Consider the following 13,699-nt stretch of genomic DNA (forward strand, 5'->3'; position numbering starts at 1 on the left):
TCCAAGCGCTCTCAGAGCGGTATAACGTGCATATGTGAACAACCCAAGTGGTCTCAGACCCCCCTAAAAGGACCCAAAAGTGAACCATACTTAGACCACCTCAGGAGGTGGTCTGAGTATGGTTTGTTTGTGGGTCCTTTTGTGATTTGATTGATTTGTGCGATATGAAAGCGAAGAGATACCAGTCCGCTTGGCATTTTATGACATAAGTACCTCGTGGCTTGCCATAGCTGAATTACATACTTCATGTTCCAGTCACAATTTACTGTCCACATATGGGAATTTTAAGTGAATATAGATATACCATGATTACCATGACGTGTTTTTGTGTGTTCTTTTTGTATTATTTGAGCACCTAAAATGAAAGGACCAATCGCATTCAGAGCAAAGCAGCGCGTTAAGATGAACCGCTTTAAAGTGCTCTGATGGGCGTACTGTCTGTGGAGGCTCGTGCCAAACTCCCACGAAAAAACAAGCGAGGATTTTTATAGTTTCACTTTAATTTTATTTACGCAATGGCAGATGTTCTTGGCTCATACACACAATGTATATGAAATGCAGGAGGAGGCGCTTGCTTGCTCCATTATTCTAGAGATGATAGATAAAGAGACATATTTTCAAATGCAAAAAGAATTTCAAATGTTTTCATTCATGTGAAATAAGGGCTTGTAGGTTTTATCGGAGAGCTTTAACATAATGTGAGAGAGTGAAGATTTTATTACCATTGCAAAATGTAATATAATTGGCAGTGTTGTCTGGATTTCATAAATGATATAACATAAGATATTACTTTTTATGTAATTCTATCCCCGTGCAATAATTTTTAATGAAAAAGTAAATATTCTTTAAAGCCTTAAAAGTTATAAGATAGCCCCATTTTATTATATGATTTCAAGTTAAATATCAATTAATTACTGGTTAAGGTGTAGGCCTATCTGTCATAAGCATACAAGAACCTTAAGAAATATGACAATTTGTATGACAAATTGATTTATGAAAAATTATTGTCAGCCATATTTCATAATCGTGACAGCCCTAGCTGCAATGGGGTCTGAGTTTTTAAGGAACTGTGGTGTGAACAACAAGGTGTCTGAGACCACAATAATGTGAAGAGGACCAAAAAAGAAACTGGGTCTTCTTTTAAGTCACACTTACATTGTGAAAACCAAAAGCACATAATTTGCAGCTGGTTCCCTTTCTGGTTCACTTTAACCGAACTGGGTTTGGTTCACTTAAAACGTGCTACATGTGAAACCACCCTTAAACTCTGATTCGTCGGAGAGGCCAAGATTGTGTACAAGTTTACACTTAAAAGTCTCTGGATACATAAATAGTCATATGTGGTACCTTTTGAAAGCTTAGAATCTGAACTTTTCATAGAACTCCATCACTTACAGTTAAAGTCAGAAGTTTACATACACCTTAGCCAAATACGTTTAAACTCAGTTTTTCACAATTCCTGACATTTAATCGTAGAAAACATTCCCTGTCTTAGGTCAGTTAGGATCACTACTTTATTTTAAGAATGTGAAATGTCAGAATAATAGTAGTGAGAATGATTTATTTCAACTTTTATTTCTTTCTTCACATTCCCAGGTGGGTCAGAAGTTTACATACAGTTTGTTAGTATTTGGTAGCATTGCCTTTAAATTGTTTAACTTGGGTCATATGTTTTAGGCAGCCTTCCACAAGCTTCACACAATAAGTTGGTGGAATTTTGGCCCATTCCTCCAGACAGAACTGGTGTAACTGAGTCAGGTTTGTAGGCCTCCTTGCTCGCACATGCTTTTTCAGTTCTGCCCACAAATTTAGTTACGGATTCAGGTTAGGGCTTTGTGATGGCCACTCCAGTACCTTGACTTTCTTGTCCTTAAGCCATTTTGCCACAACTTTAGAGATATGCTTGGGGTCATTGTCCATTTGGAAGACCCATTTGCGACCGAGCTTTAACTTCCTGGCTGATGTCTTGAGATGTTGCTTCAATATATCCATATATTTTCCTTCCTCATGATGCCATCTATTTTGTTTAGTGCAACAGTCCCTACTGCAGCAAAGCACACCCACAACATGATGCTACCACCCCCATGCTTCACGGTTGGGATGGTGTTCTTCGGCTTGCAAGCCTCACCCTTTTTCCTCCAAACATAACGATGGTCATTATGGCCAAACAGTTAAAATTTTGTTTCATTAGACCAGAGGACATTTATCCAAAAAGTAAGATCTTTGTCACCATGTGCATTTGCAAACTGTAGTCTGGCTTTTTTATGGTGGTTTTGAAGCAGTGGCTGCTTCCTTGCTGAGTAGGCTTTCCGGTTATGTCAATATAGGACTCATTTTACTGTGGATATAGATACTTGTCTACCTGTTTCCTCCAGTATCTTCACAAGGTCCTTTGCTGTTGTTCTGGGATTGATTTGCACTTTTTGCACCAAACTGCGTCCATCTCTAGGTGACAGAATGCATCTCCTTACTGAGCGGTATGATGGCTGTGTGGTCCCATGGTGTTTATACTTGCGTACTATTGTTTGTACAGAAGAACATAGGTACCTTCTGGCATTTGGAAATTGCTCCCAAGGATGAACCAGACTTTTTTCTGAGGTCTTGGCTGATTTCTTTTGATTTTCCCATGATGTCAAGCAAAGAGGCACTGAGTTTGATGGTAGGCCTTAAAATACATCCACAGGTACACCTCCAATTCAGTACACCTCCTATCACAATCTAATTGGCTAATTGTCTAAAGGCTTAACATAATTTTCTGGAATTTTCCAAGCTGCTTAAAAGCACAGTCAACTTAGTGTATGTAAACTTCTGACCCACTGGAATTGTGATATAGTTAATTAAAAGTGAAACAATCTGTCTGTAAACAACTGTTGGAAAAATTACTCATGTCATGCACAAAGTAGATGTCCTAAACGATTTGCCAAAACTATAGTTTGATAATATAAAATCTGTGGAGTGGTTAAAAAAATGAGTTTTAATGACTTCAACCCAAGTGTATGTAAACTTCTGACTTCAGTTGTATGTATATACACTTACTGAGCACTTTATTAGGAACAACTTTTCACATACTTATTCGTGTGATTATCTAATCAGCCATGTGGAAGCAGTGCAATGCAAGAAATCATGGAGATACAGTTAGGGAACTTCAGTTAATGTTCACATCAATCATCAGAATGGGGAAAACTGTGATTTCAACCGTGGCATGATTGTTCGTGTCAGACAGGCTGGTTGAGTATTTCTGTAACTGCTGATCTCTTTGGATTTTCACGCACAACAGTCTCTAGAGTTTATTCAGAATGGTGCAAAAAACATCCAGTGAGCAGCAGTTCTACAGCCTTGTTGGTGAGAGAGGTCAACAGAGAATGGCCAGACTGGTTCGACCTGACTGAAAGGCTGTGGCAACTCAGATAACCCCTCTGTACAATTGTAGTGAGCAGAATAGCATCTCAGAATGGGCAGCATGTCGAACCTTGAGGCAGATGGGCTACAACAGCAGAAGTCCACATCAGGTTCCACTTCTGTCAGCCAAGAACAGAAAGCTGAGACTGCATTGGGCACAGGCTCACCAAAACTGGACAGTTGAAGACTGGAAAAACATAGCCTGGTCTGATGAAAATCGATTTCTGTTTAGGCACACAGATGGTAGGGTCAAAATTGGGTGCCAACAGCATGAATCTATGGACCCAGCCTGCCTTGTTTCAATAGTCCAGGATGGTGGCTCTGGTGTAATAGTGTGGAGAATGTTTTCTTGGCACACTTTGGGCCCGTTAATGCCAATCAATCATCACTGGAATGCCACAGCCTATTTGAGTATTGTTGCTGACCATGTGCATCCCATCATGACCATAATTTACCCATTTTCTAATGAACCATGTCACAAACCACAAGCAAAAGTCATCTCAAACTGGTTTCATGAACATGACAATGAGGTCACTGTTCTTCAGTGGCCTTCCCAGTCACTTGATCCGAGTTCAATAGAACACCTTTAGGATGTGGTAGAATGGTAGATTTACAGCATGAATGTGCAACTGACAAATTTGCAGAAATTGTGTGATGCGATCATGTCAACATGGACCAGAATCTCAACTTGTGGTATCCATGCCACGAAGAATTGAGGCTGTTTTGAGAGCAAAGGGAGGCCCTACCCAGTATTAGTATAGTGTTCCTAATAAAGTGCTCAGTGAGTGTTTGTTACATAGTACAGTAAAATAACTGAAAACCTCCACGTGATCTCTACAGAACAAAGAATACAAACAGTCTCATGTCTGCTCCGATCACTGCTTCTGTAATCACCAAATAGACACAAACTCTAAATCAGCTCTCACCGTAGGCTGCTTTCTTCTAAATGAGCCATTTTCTTTTTATCTGTTAGCTTGCTAAGGGAAATAATCCAACGTTATGTCTCAGATGTCCCAAACTAAATATGCATTCCAGCTTAAAAAGTATTATAAACATATCATGGCAAAATATTTTCCTCACTACCAATTATGTAAATATTATACATCATCAAAAAGCTTCTAGTCCACTCAGAGGATGAGATATTCGATGAAACATTGGGGAATTACAAAATAAACTGAATGTCTATGGTTGAGCACATGTCGAGGGCTCAGCTGCGTTAGAGCACCACCTGCATTTCATATCTGTTTATTGTGATGGAAGGTGATAGAGGACATTTTTTTCCTAGTACTTGCTGCCATCTAGTGGAATGAACTAACGCTTTTGCAGGGACACAGAGCAAACAGAGCCTGAATCACAGACTTTCAAAGACAGGATAAAAAAAAATTAAAAAGTTTGTAAACATATACCATATTATTCATTAATTGTTGGAGAATTTCTGTTCGGTTCTGTAAAATGAGTTTTTTTTTATTTAAATTTTTTTAATTACTTCACTCCACTCTATGTATATGAGGTGATCTTTTAAATGTAGGTGTGAACATTTGTAGTTGGTGGCCAAAATATGCAGTAGAGCTAAAAGGGAACAAAAAAGCTGCTACCTAGTGGGGTAGTAAAATAAATAAATATGTTTTCCTTTTGAATTATGTACATTTATTTTCTTGTTCTAAGCATAAAAATGGTTACATTTTCTTATATTTCTCTGAAAACAAGATTTAATATCTTATGTTATGTCGCTTCTCAAGTAAATGCATCTTGTTTTAAGGATGTTTAGAAATGTTTACTGGAAAACCAGACAAAAATACTGAGATTATTTACAGTGCATCCAAGACCAGATTCTCTTAACCAGATCTATATGAAACCTGTGACAAAATGAAACAACTGGCTTCAGATCAGTGTGAAAGGATAGGTCCTGCCCCAGGCCTAAACAATTCATCTCTCTCCGTTGTCTGTTAGACTCATCTCTCAAGGACCATAATGAGGTCAAATGGGATTAAAACTCAATTGTACATATATTCCTTGTTAATTTGATCTAGAATATTCCTGTTCTTCAGTCCCCTGTCTGCTTCTCTCTCCATCCATCTGTCTTGAGCACTCTGGCTGTGGTGGTAATGTACAGTATTTACAGATTTTAATGGGAGCAGATTGCAGTAAATTTATGTGGAATAGTAACACGCTTGTAATAACATTTTTGCAATTTGCTTGACCACACCTCACTGAGATGTCATGTCAACTGCATCTTGATGTCTCAAAATGTAATAACTTTCTCCTTTCACTGGGAAATATGTCACATTATGGAAGTAAAAGTACGAATGTTGCATCATGTTAACTTTAAGATGTTTAATGCTGCAGTATTCACAGCTGAATCTCTTTCTTGTTTCCCTGGTTCTCAGCATGTGACATGAACGTTCACAAGCAGTGTGTGATGAATGTGCCGAGTCTATGCGGGACAGATCACACAGAGCGTCGAGGAAGACTCTTCCTTAAGATTGAGGTCAGCGGAGACAGACTTCATGTCACAGGTCAGCATACACAATGCACTGGAAATATCATTACATCATTAAACTGGACACTGGCAGACTGTGTGCTACAATAAATGAGTGTGTGTGACTGTGTTTGTGTGTGTTATAAACTGGTAATTACAAGGGTATTATGCTATAAATGTGGTTTATGAGGACATTTCTAGTGTCCCCATAATTCAAATCGCTTAAAAAACATACTAAATGATGTTTTATTGAAAATGTAAAAATGCAGAAAGTTTTTTGTGAGGGTTAGGTTTAGGGGTAGGGTTAGGGGATAGAATCTATAGTTCATACAGTATAAAAATCATTATGTCTATGGAGAGTCCTCATAAGGATAGCCGCACCAACGTGCGTGTGTGTGTGTGTGTGTGTGTGTGTGTGTGTGTGTGTGTGTGTGTTTTGGCCAGTAACAATTGTTCCAGCTTTTCATTTTAGATGACTGACAAGGAAAAGGTCACTAAAAAAAATAAACAATCCTGAAAATTCTATCATTACTTGCTCACCCTAATGTTGCTCCAAACCTGTAATCTGTAATCTTCTTTTTTCAGTGGAGCAGAAAAGGAAAACAAATAAACATCTTCTCACATATTTTTGCCATATAATGAAAGAGAATAGTGACTTAGGATTGTCAAGCACTAAAAAGGCCAAAAAAAAAAAAAAAAAACATAAAACCACAGTACAAGAAGTGGATACGACTCATGCACTATATTCCAAGTCTTCTGAAGCCATATGATTACTTGATCATATGATCACCTGGTCTCACTGAATCACATTTCTATACATACATTTTTGCAAAAGATGAGCAAAAATTATTTTTTACCTACAAAACCAAGTAAAAAAAAAGCCATATAAAGAAAATATTTTGACTTTGTTGTACGTATAGCTGCATTTTCCTGGTGAAATGAGCACTAGAGGAACTACAAAAACATTGAGTTTTTTTATTCACTTTCACACAAATCACGAGTAAAACTGCAAATTATCAGTTATTAAAAATTATTTTCACCGTTTCTCACACAATACTGTCTAAACACATCTAAACACTTTTACTAAAGCACATTATTTGAAGGTGATACATTTTAAATTTAAGACTTTAAATAAGAGTCGTGTTAATTATTTTACAGTGGTTTTATGGTGGGTTTTTTTTTTTTTTAGTTTTTTTGTACTTTTAGGAGCTTGACAACCATGAGTTTGAGTCTGACTGGTGAGTCTATTTGATTAATTCAAAGAACCGGCTCACATGTTTATTTCATTTGAACTTATGTTGTTATATTTGAAATTGGACCAAACTAGTCGCTATTTACGTATGTTATTGTGTGAAACCAGTGTGGGAATCGCATTATAGAACATGTAATTCACAAACTGTCAGTTAGCATTAAGCTATCATGGTAGATCATGTTTTAAGGGCTGAGTGGGATTGTGTGTGTGTGTGTGTGTGTGTTTGTGTATCGCTCAGGGTCACAGCAGGACACAGGCAGCAGGTATGATGCAGCTTAAGTGGCAGATGTCTGGCCTGATGCCCGGCTGCTTGTGTCATGCTGTTATGATGATGGGAGGGGGGCATGTATGCCAGCCTGTGCCCGCTCAGAGATTCCTGTGCCCACATGCCTGGCACATATCTCCTGCTGTGTGAATATCAGCTATGTTTATCTGCGCCCTTACACTCATACACACACTGGAGTCAGACAAAGTACACAATGGATTGTTTGCTGAAAATCAAGAAATGTCCAGGTCATATTTCACCCCCTGAGCTAAAAGAAACAAATTCTAATTTCTGTAATAAAAAAGTTTCATTCTCATTACTTGAATGCAAACAAAAATAATAAATTATTTAAAATTGTAAACTACATTTGTAAAGTAAAATTCTAAGTATGCGTGATGGTAGTACTTGTACTGAATCTAATTTTTATATTAAAAAAATAAAAATAAAATGTGTCTGGACTGCATTGTTTTTTTTGTTTGTTTGTTTTTTGTGTTTCTTTTTCACAATGCAAAAAAATTTTAATGGTCCCTAAAAAAAAGTATTTATTTTCTTTATGCAAAATATGCATAATTCCTATTTTATTCCCGCACCTGCAATTGTTACCTTAATGAACTGTACTTGATCTAACCCGTATATTTATTTTGTTGGTGTTATCTAATGTATTCAGGTCAGTTCAAAGATGTTTACATAGTTGTTTTTTAGTTGAATAAAACCCTCTAATTTAGACGTTACCACATGAAGCTACAGAGCCCCTAAGAGGACAGGGCAGGATTTTTTTTTTTCTGAAACAGTTTTGCATTCCCTCGCAATAAATTTACCATGGTTTTACTACAGTAACCATATTTTAACCTTGATATTCATAGTAAAACCATAGTAATAATACAGGAAAATAAAACATTTTGGTAAGAAAAGCCATAATGTTGTGGTTGTTATGGTTTTACTATACAAATACCATAGTTTAACAATGGTTTTACTATAATATCATTGTAGACTGTAATCATAGTTTTTGGCGGAAATCATTTTTCTATAGTAATATTGTAGTAACCATGACTGTTGTAGGCTAACCATGTTTTGTTTTTTGGCAGACACCATGCTTTTACTATATAGGAATAGTGTAGTAACTATGGAAAGGAAGCTAAGCAACCATGTTTTGTTTTTTTGCGGAAACCATGGTTTACTGTATTATTTCATTTTCATTTGTTTGTTTGTTTGTTTGTTTAGTATTACATTATCTTTTTTTTTTGAATGTCCAAAAAAGAATAGACTGAAGCCAGCCCTTATTATGCCTACCCTTTTTACCTCTCTAGTTTTATATTCTCTCTTTAAATATTTCCATTTCCAATTCACAACTCATAAAGAAAAAACTAAACAAAAAGAAAATATAAAGAAAAAAAGAGCAAAATTTATAAATTTAACTTACCCTAACAAATAATTTTTTTGAATCAAACTTAACAAAATTTTGCATTTGCTTTAACAGCTTAATTTCTACAAGGTATATATACATTTATACAAACATACTGTATGTACATACAGTGTGTATATAATACAATGTTCCTATCAACCCATTCTTTTTCTCCCCAATTTGGAATGCCCAATCCCCAATGTGCTCTAAATCCTCGTGGTGGCATAGTGACTCGCCTCAATCCGGGTGGCGGAGGAAGAATCTCAGTTGCCTCTGCGTCTGAGACCGTCAATACGCGCATCTTATCACGTGGCTTGTTGAGCGTGTTACTGCGGAGACATAGCGCGTGTGGAGGCTTCACGCTATTCTCCACGGCATCCACGCACAACTTACCACGCGCCCCACCGAGAGTAAACCACATTATAGCGACCACGAGGAGGTTACCCCATGTGACTCTACCCTCCCTAGCAACCGGGCCAATTTGGTTGCTTAGGAGACCTGGCTGGAGTCACTCAGCATGCCCTGGGATTCAAACTAGCGACTCCAGGGGTGGTAGTCAGCGTCTTTACTTGCTGAGCTACCCAGGCCCCTATCAACCCATTCTTTCATACTTTTTAAACACCTCAATTTGAAACATTCTTTTATTTGTTTTCCACACATTTAATTAAAAAAAATGAATTAACAAAATTATGATTTTTATTACCATAGTTTACATTTGTATTTATTATTACTGATTTTACTAAGAATATCAAGGATAAAATATGGTTACTGTATTAAAACCATTGTAAATATATTGCGAAGGAACGCAAAAGTATTTCAGAAAAATTCCCGCACTATCCTTTTAGGGGCTCCGTATGAAGCACATTTTTTAGGTTAATTTTTTTTCAGCGTGCTCAATACTACTAGTGTTAAAGAGGCCAACACTATTAAGCAGTTACAAAAAATGCAGTTTTTGGTACTTTACCTTTCCTTTGGTTATGTTTGTCTAAACTCTGTATATCTGAATAGTGCACTTGGTTAAGTGTCTGAATACTGAATAGGTGTTTATATGTAAATATAGATGGTCATATGTTAATGAGCTCATGGTTTTAATATAAATACTAGTGATCTACTGATATGGGTTTTTAATGGCTGATGCCAGTACTAATATTTAGAGAACATACAGTATACTTTATATGACACTGTATAGGCAAACACAACTTCATTTTATACAACAGTTAGATTTAGTCCTCAAATGTGATAGGCTATTTTGATTCATGCCCTTGTGTCTTTTGAATCCATTTACCATAAAGTTTTAATCACTGATTCATTCAGTGACCATTTCTGCAGATACAGTAACATCTGTACGCCAGTAGGTGGCGACACCTTTTGGAACTTACACAAGGTACTAAAACTTCTGTTTATCCATGAAATCGGATCTTTTTGAGATGATTGGCATCACCCAATAACTGTCCACTTACACAGGCTAATTAGTCAGCCTGTGCAGTATGTTGGCCTCTTTCTAGTCAATTACATTACTGAAGAAGGCATTGTAACTATAAAAATGGCCTTGGTGGACATGGGAGGAAGCTTTGCAGTGTGAATGTACTGTAATGTCTATATAGTACATCAAACTTTTATTAAAAAAAAAAAAGCAATAAAAATCCTGTTTTACTGTTGTTTTAGTTTACAGAGGTAAAATAGTGTTTATATAGTGATATAAGGGAAATGTGTGTTGTGTCTGGAGAGGTTATCTGCAGGGACTTAAGAGATGTGATCGGGTTCTTCATGGGGTCTGAAAGTTCAACACTCTGAAGTGAAGTTGATTGAATCTGTCCAGCCAAGAACACACACGCACAACAGATACACAGAGTACAAGAACACCCCTCAGGCAGCCTGGTTTCCTCTCTTTCCTCAGATCCTGAGACATAAAGATAGGATGGTCTTCTGTCCTATAACCTGCCAAACACACCCGTGTTCCCAGTCAAAGCCAGTAATGCCGCAAGGTGACTTGTCCATCCAGGCCTGTTTAAAACTCATTCATTCCATCACCAATATTTCAGTCATAATAACTCCTACTTTAAATTTAAGATGTTATAATGGATATGACAAGTTGGTAGGCTTGGTCTTGGTGGAATAGATATGCTTTATGCAGCTGCAGAACAAGTACGAAGACCTGCTACTGCTAGAACAGGTGTCGGGAACCTTTTTTCACCAAGGAGCCAGATTATTTTTTTTGTTTGTTTTTTTTTGGTTGATGCATTTTTTCGAAAGAGCCATAGCACAAAATTTGTAATTTACTATATAAAAAAATAATAATGTTAAGAACATTTTTATTATTTTTTATAATAATAATAATTATTTTTAATAATATTTTTATTATTTAATAAAATAAAATAAAATGTTTATTATGCCCATAGACTATTTGAAAACACAAAAACAAACAAATATGCAACAATGAATAGGTAACATGTTGCAATATGGAATTGAGCATGCATGTTTGTGTGGGTCTTTCATAAAATTACTTCATTTTATAATTGTTCATGAAAAAATTCACTTCCCTTTTGGGCTGGGCGATATGTAAAAAAATATTTTAACGATAATTACATTAAAAAATATCGCAATATCCAATTATATCGTCAGCCCCCCCTGCTGTGGGTCAGTGAATATTTTTGCTTTATTGATTTTGCACTAAAAATTAAATAAATTTATTGAAACAAGAAAAACTTAAACAAAAGACATTTCTAAATTCAAATTGCACTTTAAACTAAATGAAAAAAGCAATTAAATTAACGAAGTGATCAAAAAATCTTGTGATCACCTCCCCAAATCCAAACATTTACCATCTCCAACGGCCCCATTTGCCATCTTGCAAGCATCCGTCAACAACAACAGGTGAAAAATTACTAATAGCCTACAGATTAGGAACTAAAGAGAGTTATAAATGTAAAGATAATAATAATAATCATAATAAATAAGCCTAATAAATTCCCATGTGTTCCCAAAATAATGCTGCCAATTGTGTGTTCTTATCGAATTTGTGTTTGTATTGCGTTTTGGTAATACAGTTAATACTGCCTAAAGAAAATAAAATGGAACTAATTTTAGGTTCAAGGTGTTTTGTATTATTTTATTATTTAATCACTTTTGTCTTTGTTTAACACACACACACACACATTACTAAACTTGCAGTTGCATTCACAATGCATAAGAGCGAACTGCTCCGTGGAAATAAAGTGAAACTCACAGCACCTCCTGAGATGATCAGAGATCATTTGCAGCATTCTCGTAGATGACATTATTCTTGCAAACAGTTTTCAGACGAATGAAATAGAGAAAAAGGAGTGATAACTCTGTATATTCGTGTGCCTCTGAACAAACAGTGAATCAGACACAAGCATTGACTGCTTTTCTTTTGTCTGTTCTTATTTAATAAAATATATTAAAGTTTCTTCAAGCGCATGTCTTTGTGACTAACAGCATTTCTTGTCATGTGTCACTCCGAGATGTCTTACAGGTCACCTGCCTGTTGTGGGTAGCTGAGCAAATTTACCTGCGCATGAAATACATTTGGACAAGGAGCTTGCGAACTGGATTCAGCCTCGTTGCATTTGGAGGGTGGCGGGTGCTAGTTCACACCCTGGGTGCACATAAAATAACGAACATTCGTAAAATCGCTCGTAGAAAATGCTCTTAACCACTAAGATCAATAATTTTTGGGAAACGAGGCCCAGAACTCTATGCATGTGTGTGTTTTGGAGAAGCGCTTTCATTGCACTCGTGAACAGCATACACATATCAAATGTTCACAAGGAGTAGGCTGTACGACAAATTCGGGAGAAAAGAAATCAAAATAATGTCATTCGGTTCAAGCTTTGCAATGGCACCCACACTTTCTGCAGGAAAATTATCTCTAGAAAGTTCTAAACGATCTTATGTTGGTGAATGGTGAGATATCCGGCGAGCCACTTGATTTTTAACAAAGAGCCACTTGTGGCTCGCGAGCCATAGGTTCCCGACCCCTGTGCTAGAATATACACAGACATGCAGAGTATTGACAGATGCTGCTGGGGAGGAGGAGGGTTTCAGGTAGAAAACTCTCTGTTCAGCTCCAAAAAGGACAAAAAAGTACCATATAAGTGTCATAAAAGAGTCCAAATGATTAATGCACTAAACAGTATTCCAAGTCTTCTGAAGCCAAAAGAAAGCTTTGTGTGAGGAACAGAGCGAAATTTAAATTGTTATTCAATGAAAATCTTGCCCTAAAAAGCTGGCTTGACAGCCATGGTGATCATTTACTTCATACAGTCATTGCATTGAAAAGAGCAGCTTGGATATTCTGCTACAAATAACTCCCTTTTTTGTTACGAGAGTGAGTAAATGATGGCAGAATCTTCATTTTTTGGAGTGATCTATTCCTTTAAGACCAAAGTTATTGTTTTAACAGATTCATTCCAGGGCTGAGGATCAGCCATTAAATCGAATTCTATTCGATCTCAGACATTAAAACAGTAGATGAACCGCAGTCTACAATGAATGGGAAGCTTTTTGCAAAGGATGTGGTCAGCTGTATTATAAGTGCTATATAAATTAACTAGCTTCACTGTTGAAAAGGTCACCTCTAAGTTAGCGGTTCCCATGTGGGTTTTTATACTGCTTCTTGATACTCTCTATGGACCTCTGTTCTAACTTCTGCTTTCTGTTTGTCTGCTTCAAGGGTTTTATTATATAAGACTTCACCCCTTGTGCACTGGGTTCAGCTAAACTTACTAATGGCCCATCTCAGCGAATCCCTCATGGAGCCAATTTGCTCCAGATAGCTAAAATGTTCTACTGTGGGTCCTGCCTGAGGTCAGGCTCTCTCTAACCAATGTCTGTCTCTCTGGATTGTGGAGATTGTGTCCATGACATGTAATGGCAAAG

At 36.8% G+C, this 13,699-nt stretch overlaps 1 protein-coding gene across 2 annotated transcripts in view; it reads left to right on the top strand.

Annotated features, from left to right (window-relative positions):
- The window catches only part of LOC127450329 (protein kinase C alpha type-like), a 271,450-nt gene that overhangs the window by 177,015 nt on the left and 80,736 nt on the right, over positions 1-13,699 (top strand). For both annotated transcript variants that reach the window (XM_051714339.1, XM_051714340.1), the window contains exon 5: positions 5,787-5,915. In XM_051714339.1, the coding sequence (XP_051570299.1) occupies positions 5,787-5,915 (129 nt within the window). The remainder of the gene's footprint in view (positions 1-5,786; positions 5,916-13,699) is intronic.

The sequence above is a fragment of the Myxocyprinus asiaticus genome, chromosome 13, assembly GCF_019703515.2.
Source record: "Myxocyprinus asiaticus isolate MX2 ecotype Aquarium Trade chromosome 13, UBuf_Myxa_2, whole genome shotgun sequence".
NCBI lineage: Eukaryota > Metazoa > Chordata > Actinopteri > Cypriniformes > Catostomidae > Myxocyprinus > Myxocyprinus asiaticus.